Raw genomic sequence first — 23234 nt, forward strand, 5'->3', positions numbered from 1 at the left:
AACCTCTGGATCTGATAATGGGTAATGAGACAGGGTTAAAAAATGACCTCAGATTAAATGGTCACCTAGGAAGTAATGATCATAACATGACAGACTTAAATATTCAGTTCAAGAGTAAGAAACTTGGATTGGAAACAGCTGACTTTATCTTAAATAAAGGGAATTACAATGAAATGAGGATGAAGTTAACTGAAGTGAAATAGGCAGATCGATTAACAGGAATGACAGTTCGCAAGCAAGGCAGATATTTAAGAGGGGGGGGGGGGGGTAATTCAGGATTCTTAAAAATCCATCCCAGTAAAAAAAAAGGATTCTAAGAGAGGGATAACTTCCTTGGTTAGCCATGGTTGGTTTAAGAAGAGTCTTAAGTTGACAGAAAAAGCATCCAAGAAGGCAAAAGCCAGTGATAGTCCCGAAGTAGTCCCGATAAATTCAGAACTAAGCAAGAAACACTAAAAAGATAACAAAGATAGAAAATAAACTATGACAGCAAACTACCGAGGAACACAAAAACTGACAATAAGGCCTTTTTCTAAATAAATAAAAATGAAGAGTGGGGTGAAAGCAAACATATGCCCCTTAGAAAATGAATCTGGGGAGATAGTTATAGGGAAGTTAAACAGAGTTTTGCATCAGTCTTTATGGTGGAAGATACTTTAAACTTCCCATTAATACTAAAGAATACAGGGATGGAATTAAGTACCATCACCACCACTAAAGTAGTAGTATTAGAATAACCAATGGGGGTAAAGGCAAATAAGTCCCCTGGTCCTGATGGCTTGCACCCTAGGATCCTAAAAGGGATAACTAAAAAGAGAAAGTGCATGCATTGGTTTCAATATTCAAAAAATTCTTAGACTGTGGAGAAATACTGGAAAACTGCTAATGTGACGGCAGTACTCAAAAAGGGCCAGAGGCAAAAAACACAATTATAAGCTGATTACCTTAACAACTAAAAAGTTGAAAAAGTACTACAAACAATTGTTAAGGAAGTAATATTTCATTGGTGGAAGTTCAGAGAACTGGTAGGGATGATCCCTGGTATAGAGCAATTGGCTCATGAGCAAAGGCTAAATTCTACTCAAAGATGTACAGCACAAAAACAGACCCTTTGGTCCAACTTGTCCATACTGACCATTTGACTCCTATCCCTCGAAACACTTCCTAATCATATACCTATCCAGATGCCATTTAAATGTTGTAATTGTACCAGCCTCCACCACTTCCTCTGCAAACCAACAGGAAACTGGAAGAACCGCCAGGCAGCATCAAGAGGTGGAGAAGTTAATGCTTCGAGTGCAATCCTTCTTCAGGACTTGACTCCACCACATTCTCTGGCAGCTCATTCTATACACTCACCACTGTGTGAAAACATTGCCCCTTAGATCCCTTTTAAATGTTTCCCATCTCATCTTAAACTCTAGTTTTGGATTCCTCTACCTGTGGAAAAATACTTTGACTCTTCACCCTTTCCACACTAATGAATTTGTAACCTGTGCTTTTTGCCTCTGGCCCTTCTGTAAGGTGACCCCTCAGATTCTCCAAGGAAACAGCCTCTATGTACACCTCAAACTCTCCAGTCCTGGCAACACCCTTGTAGATCTTTTCTGAACTTTTCAAGTTTAACAACATCTTTCCTACACCAGGGAGACCAGAATTGAATGCAGCATTCCAAAAGTGGAGTAATTATGTCCTATACAGCCACAACAGGACCTCCCAACTCTTACCCTCAATGCTCTGACCAATAAAAGCATTTGGCACACTTGCCATCTCTTCACTACTCTGTCTATCTACGATGTTGCTTTCAAAGAACTATGAACTGGCACTCCAAGATCTTTGTTCAATAGCACTCCCCAGGACATTACCATTAAGTGTATAAGTCCTGCCCTGATTTGTCCCACTAAAATGCAGCACCTCATAACTAAATTAAACACCATCTGCCGCTCCTCAGCCCATTTGCTCATCTGATCAAAATCCCCTTATACTCGGAGATAAACCTTCTTTGTTGTCCACTATATCTTCAATTTTGGTGTCATCTGCAAACTTACTAACCATCCCTCCTACGTTCACATCCAAATCATTTATATGAATTATGAAAAGCAGAAGATCAGTCAGATCCTTGCATACACCGCTTGTCACAGACCTCCAGCCTGAAAAGCAACCCTCTACCACCACCCCCTGAATTCTACCTTTGAGCTAATTTTGAATCTAAATGATTAGTTCTCCCTGTATTCCATGTGATCTAACCAATCTTGTTAGCCAATCTACCATGAGGAACCTTGTCAAATGGCTTACTGAAAGCCCATATAGATCATGTCCACCACTCTACCCTTATCAATACTCTTCGTAACTTCTTCAAAAAACTCAATAAAACTTAGTGAGACATGATTTCCCACACATAAAGCCATGTTGACTATTCCTAATTAGTACTTGCCTTTCCAAATACATGTAAATCCAACGTACTCACTGGAGTTCAGAAGAACAAGAGATGATCTAATTGAAACATATCAGATTCTTATGAGGCTTGACAGGATAAATGCTGAAAGGATTACTTATGATAGAGTTTAGGATCAAAGGGCACAGTCGCGGAGTAAAGAGGTGTCAATTTAAAATTGAGAAGGAGGAATTCCTTCTCTCAGAGGGTTGTCTCTCTTTGGACCTCCTTGCAGAATCCTTGTGAATGTTTAAGGCTAAAATAGATACATTCTTCATTACAAGAGGAATCAAAGTTTACAGGGACGAGTAGGAAAGTGGATGTGAGGAATGTCAGATCAACAATGATTCTCTTGAATGGTGGTGCATGCCCAAGAGGCCAAATGGCCTGTTCCTATTTCTTATGACCCTATTTCTAGTGGACCATTGCATGTGCACAGTGCTGTAATTGCCCAGCCAAGTTTCTTGATGCCCTGATTTACACTGGACAGCACTTTGCATGAAGGTCTTCAATCCTGACCTCAAGATTGAAGATTTAGATTAGATTTGCAGGGCTTAGCAGCATACCCTTCATGGGAATGCTACACTGGTTAACACGTCATCTAATTCAAGAGACTAACCAACACAACTGAATGGACCAATACAACCAAATTTCCTAAATCAGCTCCCCCCAACTTGACCGCCCAATACAGCCACCCATTCTCAATCACCTATTCACCACCATGTTTATTCATTAAAAGACTTGATTTCGTCAGAACCACTACAGTTTCCATAAACCATTACTTACAAATTTGGCACATTGGTCAACTGCAAAGAAAACATTTCAAATTGTTCTTTTGCAAGATAGCCATCTACAACCATCACTAGAGGGCGACAAAACACCTAATTTACAAACATACATTTTTCTTTCCATTTCTTCTGTATGGGAAATCAAACGATACGTTACTGGTTTTAATAGATTTTATTTCTCTCCAAATATCCTGCATGCAGTCTGGATTAAACAATCAAATTAATACTCTGCGGTTAGACAAACTTGCACACAGAACTAGGTCAATTATTATTAGTGTAGATTACAGAGGAACAACAGTGAACTTTGTGATAGCAGGAGTTTGGTGGAGAGAGAAAAGTAGATTTTCAAAATCAATTCAAAAAGGTCTGAAGCTGCAGAACCCAAGAATATCAAGCTAGGTATATTGATGAAGTATTACAAAATATTGTATTCAGCTTCTTTATGATTAGTTATTTCAAAAGATTCTTGTTTCACTTAAATAAATAAATCAAATCAGTCTTTGGTGATTTCACTGAGACATTAGTAGAAAAATAAAACCAATTTAAGACATTAAAACAGAACCAAGCCAAACTCATGTGATTATTTAAAATATCACCTTTTTCTTAGATTTCTAACATAGAATGAAGGGACAGCTGCAAACATCCTACAATCCATCCACCAAATCGAAAGGAAGCACTCACAACAAGCAGTTCGATTCATTTGGGAAGCTGTGTCAGGACAGCGCGGTATAAACGGTGGACATGAAACTGGATGACAGAGTTCATAGTCTGAAGTTATTGAGCTCAATGTGTAGTCCTGAAGGATGTGAAAGTACTGAAGTGGAAAAGAAGGTGTCGTTCATCCAGCTGATGTTGGAATTTGCCATTATACTGCAGCAGGACTAGGACAGCAACATAAGCACAAGAGTAAAATGGTTTAATGAAATGGTAAGTGACCAGAAGATTGGGGTCATTCTTAGTGGGGAGCAGTGTTCTGCGAAACATTCATACACAGTGTGCATATAGTCTAGTCAGCAAAGAGGAGACACATTGTGAGCAGCAAACACAGTTTGTAGACAAGACTGAAAGAAGTACAAGTAAATTTCTACTTCACCTGGAAGGTGTATTTGTGGACAGTGAGGAGACAGGAGATAATAGGGCAAGTATAGCAAATTCTGTGATGGCATGGGAAGGTATGTGGTCTATCTAGACTTTCAAAAGGCCTTTGATAAGGTGCCACACGGGAGGCTGCTGAGCAAGGGGAGGGCCCATGGTGTTCGAGGTGAGCTGCTGGGATGGATTGAGGATTGGCTGTCTAACAGAAGGCAGAGAGTTGGGATAAAAAGGTTCTTTTTCAGAATGGCAGCCGGTGACGAGCGGTGTCCCGCAGGGTTCGGTGCTGGGGCCACAGCTGTTCGCATTATATATTAATGATTTGGATGATGGAACCGGGGGCATTCTAGCGAAGTTTGCCAATGATACGAAGTTAGGTGGACAGGCAGGTAGTACTGAGGAAGTGGGGAGGCTACAGAAGGATCTAGACAGGTTGGGAGAGTGGTCCAGGAAATGGCTGATGGAATTCAACATGAGCAAGTGCGAGGTCTTGCACTTTGGCAAAAAGAATAAAAGCACAGACTACTTTCTAAATGGTGAGAAAATTAATAAAGCCAAAGCACAAAGGGATCTGGGAGTGCAAGTCGAGGATTCTCTAAAGGCAAACATACAGGTTGAGTCCGTGATTAAGAAAGCGAATGCAATGTTGTCTCTTATCTCAAGAGGGCTGGAATATAAAAGCAGGGATGTACTACTAAGACTTTATAAAGCTCTGGTTAGGCCCCATTTGGAGTACTGTGTCCAGTTTTAGTCCCCACACCTCAGGAAGGACATACTAGCACTGGAACGTGTCCAGCGGAGATTCACACGGATGATCCCTGGAATGACAGGTCTAGCATATGAGGAACGGCTGAGGATACTGGGATTGTATTCGTTGGAGTTTAGAAGATTAAGGGGAGACTTAATAGAGACGTATAAAATAATACATGGCTTGGAAAAGGTGGATGCTAGGAAATTATTTCCGTTAGATGAGGAGACTAGGACCCGTGGACACAGCCTTAGAATTAGAGGGGGTCATTTCAGAACAGAAATGCGGAGACATTTCTTCAGCCAGAGAGTGGTGGGCCTGTGGAATTCATTGCCACGGAGTGCAGTGGAAGCCGGGACGCTAAATGTCTTCAAGGCCGAGATTGATAGATTCTTGTTGTCCAGAGGAATTAAGGGCTACGGGGAGAACGCTGGTAAGTGGAGCTGAAATGCCCATCAGCCATGATTGAATGGCGGAGTGGACTCGATGGGCCGAATGGCCTTACTTCCACTCCTATGTCTTATGGTCTTATGGTATCTTGGGAGCTGAAGAGATGTTGAAAGTGACAAAGGAATGGACTAGGGTATGATGGGGGAATGCTCCATATGGAATGCAGAGAGTGAGAGTGAAGGGTAAGGCATGTACAGTGGTGGAATGCTGCTTGAAGTGGCGGTTATGGCAACAGATGATCCTTTGAACATGGAGACTAGTGGGGTAGGCAAGGAAACCCCTGTCATTATTGTAGGAGAGGGGATGAAGTGAAGGTAGAAGGGCAAGAAATGGGTAAGACATGCTGAGTACCCTGGCATTCTTGGTAAGGAGACATCCTTGGCTGAGGAAAAAAAAAGAAAATATCATAGTGGAAGGCGGGGTCTGACTAACGGCATGCCCTCTCCACAAACCAAATGCCCATTTTCATGGGTTTACTCTCAGCAGAACTGACTGCATTGCTCCTATTAACACATGCCCTTCAGCTACATATTTTCTCTGCTGCCATTAGCAGCCCCTTTAATTTTTGTTCTGAGACACTGTTACCATCTATTGCGTGTTTCTTCCCCCACCTTTGACTGCAACATAAAACCCAACACTTTTCCAATCACCTTTTATTTCAAGTAAAGAAACGCAAATTGGGATTTCAAAATAACAATAAAGGAAAACAGTAATAGACTGATTAGCAAAACTGAAGACCACAGATGAAAATGGCAGTAGCAGAATGAACCCAAAGTTGGTCAAAGAATAGAAAAAAATCAGCACTATACAGGATGACTGTTCTTTTGGATGGGAGTCAGGCATACAGTATTACATCTTGGGGATTTTCACTAAGATCATTGGTGTTTTTGATATAATATTAGTGAAGTCGACATGGGGAATTGAGGCACAATTTCAAAATCTAAAGAGGACACAAAGCCAAGAACTGCAAAGAACAATGATGATGATACCAGTAGGCTCCAACAAGACAGAGACAAGACAATATAACAAACAGCTTCAACTCAGCAAACTGGCGTGATACATTTGATAGGAGAATGAGAAAACAATAAATGGCACACTTCTAAAGGATGTGAAAAACAGAGCATGCAAGCATAGATTATTTAAGGTTAAACATGATAATAAAACAAAGTGAGCATGGGATTTGGGGCTTTAGTTAGAATATATTATAGTGTGTATTAAATATAAAGTAGTGAAAACTGTATACTGTCTCTGTACATAGGTGCCATTCACATTAACTTAGTTATCTTTTAAAAAATTTTATTCTAAGAGAATCCAACTTTTCCTTCTCCACTGCTACAGCATTGCGCCACCAGATTCCCAGCCCATGCCATGCCGCTGAAAGCGTTCCACTCTGGGCTTCCCAGCCCACGATTAGGGGCTTAGAGCATTATTGAAAGAGTGTCAGATTATTCCTTGGTGAGATAAATTAAGTTTGCAGAATTCCAAAGCACCATTGATCAGTCACATCTTCTCATTAAGACAACCTCCCTCTACTGGTAAAATCACTTGAAGCAGGGTGCGAGGAAATTTGAAAATTCTTAGAAATTGACCCCAGAAGTAAAGATGCAAGTCAAAGTCATATTGAGTGTGGCAATATTTGGTGAATAAGCAGCAGGAAACTTATCAAGAACACATTTTGTATTCTAATAAGCTGTAAATTTAGGCTATTAAATCGCAGAAAAACTACTCGCATGCAACTATTTTTGTATTTAGGCAAAAAGAAAATCTATCAACCTTTTGGACAGCTCCAACTGAAGAAAAAAATACAAATCTTCTAAAAGGTTCTATTTTTCTTACAAACATTCTCTACATTAATTATTCATTTAACTAAGTGTACAGGCTGGAAACACATACAAGGAACAAGAGTAGGCCACTCAGCCCTTCGAGCGTGCTCTGTTGTTCAATAAGATCACAGCTCATCTGATTTTACCCTTGGTATTCCTGTATATCCCTGATCAAATATTTTCATCCCCTTGATAATCAAGAATCTAAGATTCTGCAACTCTCAATCCTCCTGAGAGCACTTTATTTTTTTCTCCACCACACTCTCCAGTCTTACATCCATGCTCCCTTGTTTTTAAGCTATGATCCTTAGTTCTGGATTCTCCCACAAGAGGAAACATCCTTTCCACATCCACCAATGTCAAGTCCCTCAGAACCTTATATGCTTCAATTAAGTCATCTCTGACTCTTCATCATGGTTCTTTTCTATTCTGATGCCTTACTCTGCTTTTTCATAGTTATACCTATATCACTTAATATGGACCACAACAACAGATCTGCACCATCACATAGCAACTCTAGTCCAGTGCAGATACCTGGAATCCTAGCACCAGGAAATCAACATAGCACCTGGACTCATGCTCTTTGCTGCAATGTCCTCCTCAGGCTGTGTTAATAATACCTGATATCTAAGTGATTGGCTAAGTGTAACAAGGCCAGGCTGACTGCGATTCAACTGTATTTAAAGTGCTCATAATAATTACAGCTGATTGGAATCAGTGTTTACTGTTGATCGGAAATTCTGACTCCAGCAATTTAAGTTTCTGTTTAGTAAAACTACAATCTCTGTTCACATCTTGTGGTATAGTGAACGGTATCCCTGTGTCTGAGACAGGATCACCGATTTCAGGTCTCACTACTGGACTTGATGAACAAGGAAAGTGTGTTTATATTGTGGCCAAACAGGTATCGACTTGAAAATCTGAACAGCTTGAGCACAAAGTGGTTAGCCATGTGATGGAAATAAATTGGAATATTTACCATCACTACCCACAGATCCAGGCTACAACATGCTGCAGAGGTTTAGACAAACGGAGGGGGTCTTGGTCGAGTTGTTGAATGGTCTTTGTGATCACTCTGGTGCTAACAGCAAGCGTTAGATCTCCTTTCCAGCAAGCGTAGATACGGGACCTCATCATAACCGTGGTAGAGATTATGGCTTTCAAGCAGAACGTTCAAGAATGTCATGCCATATGGTCATTACCATCGCACAACCATCTTCCCTGGTTATGTCAGTGGGCTATGAATATACACCCGAAGAAGTCATATTGGAATTATCAACTTTGTTTCTCTCCTTTCAAATGCTGCTAGACATGCTGTGTTTTTCCACTGCTACTTTGTATTTCTGATCTCCAGCATCTGCAGTATATTACTTTCTTCACAATAATCCAGAGGTATGGGCCAGTATCCTGATGACATAGGGGTAAAAACAATGACTGCAGATGCTGGAAACCAGATTCTGGATTAGTGGTGCTGGAAGAGCACAGCAGTTCAGGAAGCTACTTGGATGCTGCCTGAACTGCTGTGCTCTTCCAGCAACACTAATCCAGATCCTGATGACATAGGTTCAAAAAGTACCATGGTAGCTAGTGAAGTTAAAAGTAATTTATACAATCTGAAATTGAAAATCTTCATAATAACGACCATGAAAATGAACATTATTTGTCATAAAAACACATCTGACTCCTGTCCTCTGTGGAAGGAAATCTGTTATTTTTCCCTTGTGATGGTGAGTGGGATTCAATTATCCTTTGAAGTGGCCTGAACAACCTGTGCAATCTTGCCACTGAAATACTCACCAGAACCAAATAGAGAGCAATTAGGATGGATAACTGGCCTTGCTATTAGTGGTCACATCCCATTAAAGAATAAAAATAAACCTACCTTTTGCAAAAAGTGTGTTGCAGAGTGACAATTTAAAGTCAACTAATTAGGAGTATCGTAAATCAGAATGAATAAAATACCCACTCAACTTAATTTGAGGATACAGCAAAATCAAATTCCAAAAGGTAAAAATATGGGGTGAATTTTTACTGTCATTCAAAGCATGATCACATATTCTGCATTTTTATTTCTTTCCCATTTTCAGCATTTCTGCAATTTCTCTGAATCAGATCTGGTTAGTTCCAAGAATGCAAGGACTACACTCTGATAAGTATGCAAAGCTGCAATTTATCATTCTCTCAATGAACACAGCAGTGATAATCTAAAACATGGAAACTGAGCCTACAGGCAAACTAATTTCACAACTTGATTCATTAATGACAGCATGTTGTCTGTAATTTTAATTACTGAACTATTCTTCAGGTATTCAACCATTAGCAGTCAATGCAGAAGCTCATGGACGTAAGTAGATGAACCCAAGTAATTTCAGCCTCAACAGGTTGCATTTATCGAGATTTTGAAGGTAGCTAAACACCCAAAGTCCTTCACTGAAGTGCAATGTTACTGAAAAGCAGACATTGAGATTTTTGACAAGCTAATGAGAAAAGGAGGCAAAACTTTTACTCAACACTTATAAACCACAAATGAGGCATAAAGTTGAGTAGCGTGTCAAATGCTACACTTTAGGGAAGGATATAAAATTTTAAAGAGTTGGTACAGTTAGACTTGAGAATAGTCCCAGGAATGTGTATACAAAAACAGAAATTGCCAGAGAAACACAGCAGGTCTGGCAGCATCTGTGGTGAGAAGACTCAAGAGTTAACGCTTCAAGTCCAGTGACCCTTCTTCAAAAATGAGACAAGGAATGTCAGTTATGTGGGAAAGTGGAGCCTTGGCCCACAGGCGTTATTACTCTTTTACTTTTTAAAAAGAAAAGTTCTCATCTCTGCAAAGACTTGTCTTGTTTGCACGTCTGCAAATGGGATTAAAGGGATATTTTCCAATTCTGGATCTCATCTTAGATGTTAATCAGTACTTGCCACTGTTTTAAGAGTCAAGTTTTGTTTCGTGGCTCAAAATAATCAATTTATTTTTTAAAAGTCATCTGCGGACATGTCTCTTATTCTGGATAGTTGTACTAAAGAAAAGCAATTTGCCATTTTGGTAATTCAATCAACTAATTTTCACAACCAGTACAACTGATGAAATAGCAAGGATTGATTGACATCACACCCCTCCTCTCAGCTGTAACACATTACCATCTTCAATGTTGGCAGAGTCCAGGTCTCATTTTGGTTTAAATTAGAACATAGAACAGTAGAGCACAGAACAAGCCCTTTAGCCCACAATGTTGTGCTGACCATTGATCCTCATGTGTGCACCCTCAAATTTCTTTGACCATATGCATGTCCAGCAGTCTCTTAAAATGTCCCCAATGACCTTGCTTCCACAACTACTACTGGCAACGCATTCCATACTCACAACCCTCGGTGTAAAGAACCCGTCTCTGACATCTCCTCTATACTTTCCTCCAACCAGCTTAAAACTATGACCCCTCGTGTTAGCCATTTCTGCCCTGGGAAATAGTCTCTGGCTAGTGACTCTACCTATGCCTCTCATTATCTTTTATACCTCAATTAGGTCCCCTCTCCTCCTCCTTTTCTCCAATGAAAAAAGTCCGAGCTCAGTCAACCTCTCTTCATAAGGTAAGCCCTCCAGTCCAGGCAGCATCCTGGTAAGCCTCCTCTGAACTCTCTCCAAAGCATCCACATCTTTCCTATAATATGGTGACCAGAACTGGACGCAGTATTCCAAGTGCGGTCTAACCAAAGTTTTATAGAGCTGCAACAAGGTCTCACGACTCAAACTCAATCCCCCTGTTAATGATGAAAGCCAAAACACCATATGCTTCCTTAACAACCCTGTCCACTTGGGTGGCCATTTTAAGGGATCTATGTACCTGCACACCAAGATCCCCCTGTTCCTCCACACTGCCAAGAATCCTATCCTTAATCCTGTACTCAGCTTTCAAATTCAACCTTCCAAAATGCATCACCTCGCATTTATCCAGGTTGAACTCCATCTGCCACCTCTCAGCCCATCTCTGCATCCTGTCAATGTCACACTACAGCCTACAAAAGCCCTCTATACCGTCAACGACACCTCCAACCTTTGTGTTGTCTGCAAACTTGCTGACCCATCCAAGTCATTAATAAAAATTTAAAACAGTAGAGGCTCAAGGACAGAGCCCGGTGGAACACCACTCACCACTGACTTCCAGGCAGAATATTTTCCTTCTACTACCACTCGCTGTCTTCTATTGGCCAGCCAATTCTGTATCCAGACAGCTAAGTTCCCCTGTATCCCATTCCTCCTGACCTTCTGAATGAGCCTAACATGGGAAACCTTATCAAATGCCTTGCTGAAGTCCATATACACCACATCCACAGCTTGACCCTCAATGTTTCTAGTCACATCCTCAAAGAACTCGATAAGGTTTGTGAGGTATGACCTGCCCCTCACAAAGCCATGTTGACTGCATTTAATCAAGCCATGCTCTTCCAGATGGTCATAAATCCAACCCCTCAGAATCCTTTCTAACATCTTGCAGACGACAGACATAAGACTTACTGGTCTGTAATTGCCAGGGATTTTCCTATTTCCTTTCTTGAAGAGAGGAATTACATTTGCCTCTCTTCAGTCCTCACGTACGACTCCAGTGGAGAGCGAGGTTGCAAAGATCTTTGCAAGTGGCGAAGCAGTTTCATTTCTCGTTTCCCAAAGCAGCAGAGGACAAATCTGGCCCGGGCCTGGTGACTTGTCAATCTTAATGTTTGACAATATTTTAAGCACATCAGCTTCCTCTAGTTCTATCCATTCCAGCATGCACACCTGCTCTTCAAAGGTTTCATTCACTACAAAGTTCATTTCTTTTGTAAAGACAGAAGCAAAAAACTCATTTAGGGCTTCCCCTATCTCCTCAGACTCCACACACAAGTTCCCTATGCTATCCCTGATCGGCCCTACTCTTTCTTTGACCATTCTCTTATTCCTCACACAAGTATAAAATGCCTTTGTGTTCTCCATAATTCATTCTGCCAAGCCTTTCTCGTGCCCCCTCCTGGCTCTCCTCAGACCATTTTTGAGCTCCTTCCTCGCCTGCCTGTAATTCTCTAGAGCTGAGCTTGACCCTAGCTTCACCCTAGCTTCCTCCGCCTTATGTAAGCTACCTTCTTCCTTTTGGCGAGAAGCTCCACCGCTCTCGTCATCCAAGGTTCCTTTATCTTACCCTTTCTTGCCTGTCTCAGAGGGACATATTTATTCATCACTCTCAACAACTGTTCCTTAAACAGTCTCTACATGTGCCTTTACCATGGAACAATTGCTTCCAGTCCATGCTTCCTTACTCATGTCTAATCGCATCATAGTTTCCTCTTTCCCAATTAAATATTAAAGTTTGGCCAAAGAGCTGAATTCCAGAGATGTGGTGAAAATGACTGTTCTTGATACCAAAGTAGCACTTGACAGAGTCCACCATTGATCGTTTGCAGTAAAATCTAAGTCAACCGGAATCAATAAGTCCCTTCGCTGACTAAATTATACTATTAGTTGAGAAGAAACCTCTTTGGAGGACATTGGTGCAGGAAATTATTGCGAACAGAGCCTAACAACAACCATCTTCAGCTACTTCATTAAAAAAAAGGACTTTCCTCCATCATACAAGGTCAGAATTTTGGATGCTCCATGATGATTGAATGGCATTCAGCCCAATTTGCAACTCCCCATAATGAAGCAGAGCATGCAGCAAAAGTGCGATAATTTTCAAACTTTTACCAAATAGTGGTGCTAATGTTATTTGCTACTCATGATGATTTCGAACAAGGAGGGAAACTAGACATCTTTCTTCAATAGTATTGCTGTGGTTGAATCCCTCACCATCAAAATCGTGGAGGTAGCATTATCTAGAAACTTGGCTGGACTAGCCAGATAAATAGAATGGCTACAACACCAGGTCTAAGGATTGACATTCTGTGGTAACTTATCATCTGACTTGCCAAACCTGCAAAGCACAAGTCATGAATGTGGTGGAACATAAAGCAAAGTTCTGCAGATGCTCGAGATCTGAATTTTAACTAAAGCACCGGAGAAACTCAGGTCTAGCAGCATCCATGTGGAGAGAAACAGTTACTACCCAGTTGCTGCCAGACCTGCTGAGATTCTCCAGCACTTTTTGTTTTGGTGTATGATGGGATATGCTACACTTGCCCAAATGCACACAGCTCCAACACCATGCACAAAGCACTCCTGCAGATTGTCTTTGGTACAGGAAATGAGTGGGATATCACCCAGGTGACAGCTGCTTAGCACACTGGTATACCGTGTACCAACTGTTGATACACTGCAACAATTCATCTCCCATACCCGTAACAAGGGCCACAGAAACTACCTTCAAGTTCTCCTCCAAGTCTAACACCAGCCTGATTTGGAAATACATTACTGTACCTTCAATACTGGGGCACAAACTACTTTAGGATACCTTCCCAACAGACTCCAGCAATTCAAGGCAATAACTCACTACCACCTTTGCAAGTGCAATTAGGAATGGGCAATAAATAATGGCTTTTCCAATGATAAAATAAACAAACATGTGGATACAAGAGCAATTCAGATTCCAGGAAACATGAGGGGAGTGATCCACATCCCAGCTCCCTAAACCATACTATCTGCAAGGCTATCAGGAATGAAGAATATAAGCTATGCTGACTCAATTCTCCAAATAGTTCTTTACATGCTCCCTCAAAGGCACCAGGAATACTTACCCTATGCTGGATTTTAGGCCATTGCTCCCTTTAGTTTGTCAAGTTTTACAGATGGATTTCACTAACTCCATTATCTAATAGAGTCACAGTTCACAAATCCACGGAATCCAGTATGACTCCATAGCCCTCATTTTCAATGCTTTCTTAAGATTCCCACCAAAACATAAAACAAAGACAGTTATTTGGGTCTTCCACATCAGCCAGATGTCCCAAAGCAATACAGCCACTGGAGTACTTCTGAAGTATAGTCATTGATACAGTGTGGAAAAGCAGTTAATTTGTGCACAGGAAGTTCATACAAACAGCAGAATTATTTGATTTAGCTTGATGTATTTATTGTCACGTGTATCTTGTTACAAAATACAGTGAGAAGTGTTGTATAGTGTCACCACTTTCTGGTGCCATCTTAAAAACATAAAAATAAACCAAAACATAGAATATAAAGGCAGAAAAAGGAAGAAATAAAAGAGAGTATCCAAGTTTACAGTCCTTGTTAAGTGCTCCATCATGGGCTGTGGCCCATGACCAAATGTTTACCTATAGCTCTCTTGCGAGTACGAACAGCCCCAAGGAAAGATTTGGGACTATCCCCCTATGAAATCTTATTTGGATTACCTTACCTGGGAACGAATGCCAATTCCCAAAACTAAAGATTTGTTTTTAAAGAAGTATATACTGGGCTTGTCCTCCTCTTTGTCTTTCCTCAGGAAACAGAGTTTATTGACATAGACTCCACCCCTTGAATTCACCGTTCATCCCATCCGGCCGGGCGATTGGATCTTAGTAAAATCATGAATAGAGACTAAATTGCAGCCGGACTGGGAAGGGCCGTACCAGGCTCTTTTGACTACCGAAATGGCAAGAAGGACAGCAGAGAAAGGCTGAACTTATTACACTCAGATCAAAGGGCCAGTGGACCCTCCAGTTGAGGAAGAAGTCTGGACAGCCGAATCAACGCAAGACCCACTGAAACTCAGACTAAAGAGACTTTGCATAACTGATTATACAGTGGCGACGTGAGCGCGGGATTATTTCTGTAAGATTGTATATTAAATCTTTTTGTGCTTCAGCATGATGTTTAGAATACTGGGAATGCTTAGAGTTATGATGCTAGCCCTCTTAGTATTGGGATTTTGTCATATATCATTTTCATATGTATTATTAACGGTTCCAGAGTCTGATAATCCACAAGTAATAGACGCTGATGCAGGCAGTTTAGTAAATTGTGGGGATGTAGATAATCAGAGACAGTACCGCAGCTCTGAGATACATCTTAAGTCCTATGGGGATGGCCTCGGGGATGGTACTTGGTATAATGGTCTCGTCACAGTTCACCAGGCCCCTTTCCGACCAGCTCGTGATTGTCCCGATAAAAAGTGTAACCCAATATACCTAACGATAAAGAAAACCACATGGCACGAAGCAATTCTGGGGGTTGGGGGGGCACCTATGAGATACAATTAAATGGAACATTTGGGATAGAAATGAAAGCAAATGGGAAGGATTTCTTGGGCTGTTTTCGAATTAGCGTAGGACAGGGAAAACGGGTAGAACTACTGGGTAATAAGATACAACCTTTCACCCCTCCCGATGATCCTAAAAGTAGTAAAAATTATAGAGGTAAAGGACTTGAAACAGACTATCGAAATAGAAACTGGGTATGGGGATGCAAATGCCTGGGTTGAATGGGTAAACTATACTGTAATAAGTCTGAACAAAAGCAATTGCTATGCATGTGCCTCCGGTCAGCCAGTGGCCCAGGTGGTTCCCTTTCCGCTCGGGGTGGGGGGGGAGGTGAAGGTGGTGGAAGCGAGATAGGAAGGGCATGAAGTGAATGATAGCCCTGTATCACTATGAGACTGCATGGAATGATAGGAATTGTACCTCCCTATCTCTGATGTTCCCTCCCTTGGAGAAGAAAGATGCAAAAGTCCCCCCCACATTTTCCACTGCAGTTGGAAATCACAAGTCATGTGTGCGTAGACGAGGTACAAGTCAGTCGAGAGATTTGGGGGAGCTGAAATTATGTACAGAGATTAAGAATGTTACCGAAACAGAGAAGGGAGGGAACTACTCAGCACTAAAGGTTCCCCGAGCAGATCTGTGGTGGTACTGTGGAGGCAAAATATTGAGACCCACGCTACTTCCGGATTGGACAAGGATATGTGCAATTGTACAACTGGCAATTCCATTTACCCTGGCATTTGAGAAGGAAAAGATAGTAGGGAAAAAGGGAAGGGGTAAGAGATTACTGTTAGACACTTCTTTCGATGACAGGATTTATCTCGATTCGGTAGGAGTCCCTAGGGGAATACCTGATGAATTCAAGGCTCATAATCAGATTGCAGCAGGCTTTGAGTCAGCTCTCTTTTGGTGGGTAACAATTAATAAAAATGTAGATTGGATAAATTACATGTTCTATAATCAACAGCGATTTATAAAATATACAAGAGATGCGGTTAAAGGAATATCAGAACAGCTTGATGTGACAAGTAGGATGGCATGGGAAAACAGAATGGCCCTTGACATGATTTTAACAGAAAAAGTGTGTGTGTGTGTGTGTGTGTGTGTGTGTGTGTGTGTGTGTGTGTGTGTGTGTGTGTGTGTGTGTGTGTGTGTGTGTGTGTGTGTGTGTGTGTGTGTGTGTGTGTGTGTGAGTGTGAGAGAGAGAGAGAGAGAGAGAGAGAGAGAGAGAGAGAGAGAGAGAGAGAGAGAGAGAGAGAGAGAGAGATGTTAGGAGGAAGCTGTTGTACCTTTATTCCTAATAACACTGCACCTGATGATTCAATTACTCGGGCCTTAAGGGGATTGACTACCTTAGCAGAGGAACTGGCTGAGAATTCAGGAGTAGATACATCTCTCACGGGATGGCTTGAATCATGGTTTGGAAAATAGAAGGGGATGATGGTTTCTATCCTTACTTCCCTGATAGTAGTAGTCGGGGTATTGGTGGCCATTAGCTGTTGTATCATACCCTGTATACGAGGGCTCACCCAAAGACTGATTGAAACAGCCTTGATGAAACAGATGCCCCTAAAAGGGAATCAGGCAGAGGAACTTTATCGACTAAATAATGAGGGGATGAGTGAGACCAAGATGGATGAAATCTCCAGAATGATGCTTGCGAATGTCGGGGGCGATGCTTAAAAGAAAAATTGCAGAAGATAACAAATGGTAATTAAAGAAAAAAGGGAAATTGTGGGATGTGGGAAAAATAGTGTTACTTCTGCAACTCCATTTACTTATACAAAGTAAATGAATTCACACCAGTATGTAATTGTTTTAGCCAAGAGCTGAGTCAACAAGAATGGAAACTATGTGGAGAAAATACATAATTGATTTTGTATTAGCTAAAATTGTATGCCAGATTGAAACGTGACTGCAAAACAATGGTAGAAATACAGGTGAATAGATAAGATGCTGTGAGGGGAGGAATTTAAGCTAGAATTGCCTGTACAAACAGTAGGTATAAACATCTGTTTCCCACTTTTACAGAAACACAGGAACAAACCCCAATTAAAAGGGTCATAAGGATCAGTATGGTGGGGGAAGGTACAGACGGAGGGAGTAGATAATAATGAAGAAAGAATATGCCTAACAATGATCTACAGCGAGATGAGGTCAAACGGCCTTGTGAGGCCAGAAATAAGCATTTTGTCACAGACAAGGCCGGATAAGGCAAGAGATAAACAGGAGTAATGGGTTCCGGTCTTAGGGAAGTGGAAGATGTAAACAGGGGAGGAGCAATGTAAAACAAAAAAAATTATATAAATATTGTGTATTAATTGAATTTGGGGTGTGCCTTATAGACACTGGACATCACACCCTCTTGCAAGAGTAAAATAAAGGACACTACTGATTCAAATTTTGTCTCGGACTGCACTTATTGAAGTGTGTGAGCTTTGTTTCTCACAGAGGGAGAACATATTTGGCAAATTTCCTCCCCAAGAGCACCTAAAATTGTAGATAATATGAATATCCAGGTGCTCAAAAGGTGAAGAGTTCAAGGGATAGATTACTCACCATTTTACTAATTCCTTTAAAACATATGAAAATGTTACTTGAAATATTTCTACAAAATCAATTTTGTTATTTGGATAGAAACAATGGAACCAGGTCTCTTTCTCTTCCAGCACATTTTGCATCGAGATGAGAGATGAAGGTGATAGCAGCCTTAAGGACAAACAAATACTACAGGTTCTTCAAATTTGTGTTGAGATACTCCTAGTGACAAAAAACTGATATTCCCCCGATCACAGTCCAAATGCTTGCTCAATGCATGTGCTCTCGAGAGGACACAAGCTTCAGTTGAAGAACAAAAAAAAATCACAAGGCAAATACTAAAACATGTAGGATTCATCATTAAATATTTCTGAATGTAATTTTATGGAGGAGATCAAACTTAAATTGTTGAGGTCTAGAAAAAGGTTTATATAAATGGCAAGTTTGTAAATTTTTGCAAAATTATGCATTGTATTATTAATAAAAAGCCTTTGAAGGCAAGCTTACCTTTCTGTATGATGGTCTAACATAGCGTGTAATGCTTCAGCATTAGCTGCAAGGGAGCAAAACAACATTCAGTCCCAAACTGAATTATGGATATTTGAAACTTTACAATTCAAATCTAATTACTTTTGATGGCTTGCTCAAATTCATCTACATTTTCTCAGTCTAATGCTACAAAATTTTATCACAAAGTTGACTTGGAAATTGAACAAAATCCTAACAAATGAAAATTAAAACCTAGATTAAAGTATAAAAAGAGACAAGGCTGCAATGGGAGCGAAACAGTGTTCATTTTTGAAGTGGTGGTTTATTTCAAACAAGCTTGAGTGAGAAATTCAAATGTACAATACAAACAGTTCCAGCATCAAGAAAAGAAACTATTTCGGGGTCACATAGTCCAAACATAGTTTGCACAAATAGAGAAGCCTTGAAATGGCAACTGTAATTATTAAATTATTTGTAATTACTGTCATTACTGTATAAAATTGACAAGAACGCACAAACTTGGGAGGGTGACATCAGTGAAACAGGCTGTACAGTGTAAATTTTGAAAATGCAATCACAAAATTTGTGACTTGACACAAACACCAACCTTTTATAATGTCATTATTATGGCACAGACGGTGGTAATTTGGTCCATCAAGCCCATGCTTGCTCTTCATACAGCAAACTAGACAGGTCCATTCCATGGCGCTCTCTTTCTGACCCATCAGCTTAAATTCTCTCAAATATCACCCATTTTATTTTTGAAATGGTTAATAGTCTACATTTCCATCACTCTCATAGGCAGCAAGAGTCAAGTCATTGGTCACACCTTGTAAAATAGTTATTCTTCTCATCTCCCCTGTATTTCTTGTTGTGAATATTAAAATTATTGGATGATCAGCTGATGAGAATGGCTATCTGTATCGACATTATCTACAAGATCACCCCTCAATCTCCAGTCGATGTTTGTAAAATTGTAAAATGGGGAAAGTATTTCATGGACCCTTTGAAAGATGGACTTTTTTTTCCTCTGCTCAGAGTTAAAAATGAATGTCTGGCAGCAGCGCAAGTTTGCAAGTACACAGAACACCTGAATAGAAACATTTTGAGTTGCAAGGCCAAGCAGCAGTTTTATCAAGACAACCGATTTTAAATTTGGCCAATCAATTTAAATCAGGTCCTTAGCTACCAAAAACCTACCAAATTTAAATCTGATCGTTTTGGTAACCTAGGACCAATTGGATTGTCAAAATAATGGTATGTTATCAAGGGTATAAAAGAAGAGGGTAACTGGAAAATCAGCACAGTTGACTGCCATCCTGTCAGTGTTGACAGCTCTCTCTCAAGAACTTGGCTCTCATAGTCAGCTATGTATTAATAATGATAGCAATGATAAAGAAACAATGGAAAAAGGTGCTCTTGGTAGAAGAATTGGAGGTGTTGTTCCTGGAGGATTCGACGGAAGGCGACATAGAACATTCTGGAAGTGAATACATGGCTGTAATTTCAAAAAGACTAAATTCTATTTTTTTTAAAACATAAGTGGGATTTATATTTATTGAAACAACATACCATGAGAATCTTGATGTGTTCAGGAATAGGTGGTAGTCAGAAAAGCTTTATTCTGTTTGTTAATAGTTTAGTTAATTTGTTCACTGTTACAGCTAGATAAACAAATTGTTACTTGTTGATTTTAAAGTGAGTGTCAGGGATTTATTTTATTTAACCACAAGAAGTTGCTGAGAAGCAGGTTACACCACTTTTTACATTTTTTTTTACAGATTAGAAAGTGAGGTGCTTCTTTTTGAGTCGTCACTCCAAAATAAAACAAAGAACTGCAGGTGCTGGAAATCCCCAAAAAAGTGCTGGAGAAACTCAGGAGGTGTGGCAGCATCTGAAGAGAGAAAGATAGTTAATGTTTCAAGGCCAGTCATCAGAACAGTTTTGTTAAATAAAGATATTAAGAGAAATGGGCTAAAGGTAGGGATATTCCCTCTTCTTGGTAAGGCACGGAAAGCATTTCAACAGAGAAATGCCTTATTACCAGGTTTCTCTTTGACATTTTGAGCACCACTAAAACAGCCTTTCGCATATTCCTATTAGGGATCCCATCAAGAAATATTTCATCTTTCTCCCTGTTGAATTGCTGCAGTCCAACCACAATCTCAAATGAATATAGTCTACAGGACCAAGATAGTTCACTTCTGCTTGTATGTAACAAATACATTTTTATAACAAAGGCTTACCTGGATTTTTCATAATATAATGCACCATTTGTCCAACTGTGTCAGCATTGCACTCATTACTATCACAGAAATCTAAGGACCAATATAATAGAAAACAAAGATAAGTAAAATAACATGAACGTCAAACTGCTGAGTTTCTCTAGCTCTTCATGTTTTTATATTAGGTAGTTCAATCCCTGTTCCCTACTTGCTCACTGCTTATCAAAGTGAACAATTTAAAATTGTCCACAGCAATAATTTTTCTAAGCTAAGCTAATTACAGATTTTCTGTATGCCTTTCCCAGTTTGGATGATCTGTATGCATTTAGAGTCATAGAGCTAAAGAGATGTACAGCATGGAAACTGATTCTTCAGTCCAACTCATCCATGCTGACCAGAATTTAGGATAAATTAATCTAGTCCCATTTGCCAGCATTTGGTCCATATCCCTCTAAACCATTCCTATTCATATACCCATCAGATGCCTTTTAAATAGTGTAATTGTAGCTATCTACACCATTTCCTGTGGCAGTTCATTCCATATACGCACCATCCTCTTTAAAACTTGCCCCTCTGGTCCCTTTTAAATCTTTCCCTTCTCATTTAAATCTATGCCCTCTAGTTTTGGACTCCCCTACCCTGGTGAAAAGACCTTGTCTATTTAGCCTATCCATTCCCTTCACAAATTTTACAAATTTCTATAAAAGGTCACGCCTCAGCCTCCAACGCTCCAAGGAAAATAGCCTCAGCATATTTAGCCGCTCCCTATAGCTCAAACCCTCCAACCCTGGCGACATACTTGTAAATTTTTTTGGAATCCTTTCAAATTTCACAGCATCCATCGTATAGTAGGGAGATCAAAACTGCACATAGTACTCCAAAAGGTGGCGAACCAATGTCCTCAACATGACCTAACTCCTATACACAGCACACTGACCAATAAAGGCAAGCATACCAAATGCCTTCTTCACCATCCTATCTCGCTGCAACTCCATTTTCAAGGAACTATGAACCTGTGCTACAAGGTCTCTTTGTGCAGCAACACCTCCCAGGACCTTGCCATTAAGTGTACAAGTCCTGCCCTGATTTGCCTTTCCAAATATTAATTTCAACTCCACTAAGTCTGCTTCCATAGTTTACTTTAAATCCCAGAGTCCCATCTAAACATAATGACTGGATGGAAGAAATGATCTTCACTTTCATTCAAACAAAAAACAGTTTAAATGAAGTGTCCATTAATAACCAATACATTTTACAATGTTGAACTACTTAGTCCAAGACTAACGAGTTTTAGTAGTTACCTCATAAATTGCTATTCTTACCCATCTGAGTGGCAGCAACCTTTTCACCACATTCTGACTCTCTGTCTGTCGTGCATCGATAACCTTTTTTGGTCAGAATGTGGCAGATAAATATTCCCAGAAGTCCTGTGAGAAAGAAGACAGGTACCAATCCAAGTGCGATATACTCTGGATGTACATTATTTGGTCCAGTTTGGTTCATCCCTTGCCCAGAGCTTTGGGGTTCTACAAAAAAAAAAAGGGGCAAGTATCTCAGTAAAATATCAAATATTATTTCTATGGATAAGTTACCTATTTTCTTCCTATTCTGTATTCCACAACTGCTTTCCCACCTTCAGCTGGATATGCTTGTGTGGGCATCATTCATTCTGATCAACTTCTTTCATCTGTTGTATTATCCACATCTGCCCTTTTTTCTCTTCCTCTACCAAATGTCTAATCCATGGAACAAAGATAGGAGCACGAGTAGGTCCCACAAGCCTGCTCCACCATTCACTATGACCATGCCTAATCATTGAGTTCAATATCTTATTTCACCATTAGCTATTCCCTTGATCCTTTTAGTCAGTATCTCATTCAGCTATTAGTAAAGACAACCTGTGCTGGAAGCAGCTTAGCTACAAGAAAAGGGAGAAATACAATTTAGGGGAAAAAAAAACAGCCAAACAGCATGCTGTTCTCACTGAGGGATTCATGTATTTTTGAACTGTGGTCTTGGATACGGATCAAAAGTGAGGTTACATTTAAAAAAATGTAATAACTAAATTTGCCCCTCGAGCTTGCTCCACCAATTATGATGTGGAGATGCCAGTGTTGAACTGGGGTGGACAAAGTTAAAAAAGACACAACACCAGGTTATAGCCAAAAAAGGTTTATTTGGAAGTACAAGCTTTCGGAGCACTGCTCCTTTATCAGGTAGCTGGAGGAGTAGGATCATAGGACTCAAAATTTATAGCAAAAGATCAGAGTGTCACACAACTGATGCAATATATTGAACAAACCTAGATTGCTGTTAAGTTTTTCATCTTTTAGAATGGGTTGCAGGTGTCGATTCATTAATAAGTAAATCCCAGAATTTCTTTCAAATTACATCCCTGAGATAACTTAAAGTTTCATAAAAGTGATATTTCAGCTCAGACAATATATTAAAGGTGTAAGGTTAGAGTCTGCAAGATTTTAA

The 23234-nt window shown here is 40.1% G+C and overlaps 1 protein-coding gene across 6 annotated transcripts in view; it reads right to left on the reverse strand.

The window, feature by feature from the left end:
- Positions 1 to 23234, reverse strand: part of LOC140471282 (RELT-like protein 1) — a 96236-nt gene that overhangs the window by 19859 nt on the left and 53143 nt on the right. For all 6 annotated transcript variants that reach the window (XM_072567425.1, XM_072567427.1, XM_072567376.1 and 3 more), the window contains exons 2-4: positions 22076 to 22279; positions 20775 to 20846; positions 18547 to 18592 (exon numbers count right to left, since the gene is read on the reverse strand). In XM_072567425.1, coding sequence (XP_072423526.1) covers positions 18547 to 18592; positions 20775 to 20846; positions 22076 to 22279 — 322 coding nt within the window. The remainder of the gene's footprint in view (positions 1 to 18546; positions 18593 to 20774; positions 20847 to 22075; positions 22280 to 23234) is intronic.

This window comes from Chiloscyllium punctatum, chromosome 1 (assembly GCF_047496795.1).
Source record: "Chiloscyllium punctatum isolate Juve2018m chromosome 1, sChiPun1.3, whole genome shotgun sequence".
Classification (NCBI taxonomy): Eukaryota; Metazoa; Chordata; class Chondrichthyes; order Orectolobiformes; family Hemiscylliidae; genus Chiloscyllium; species Chiloscyllium punctatum.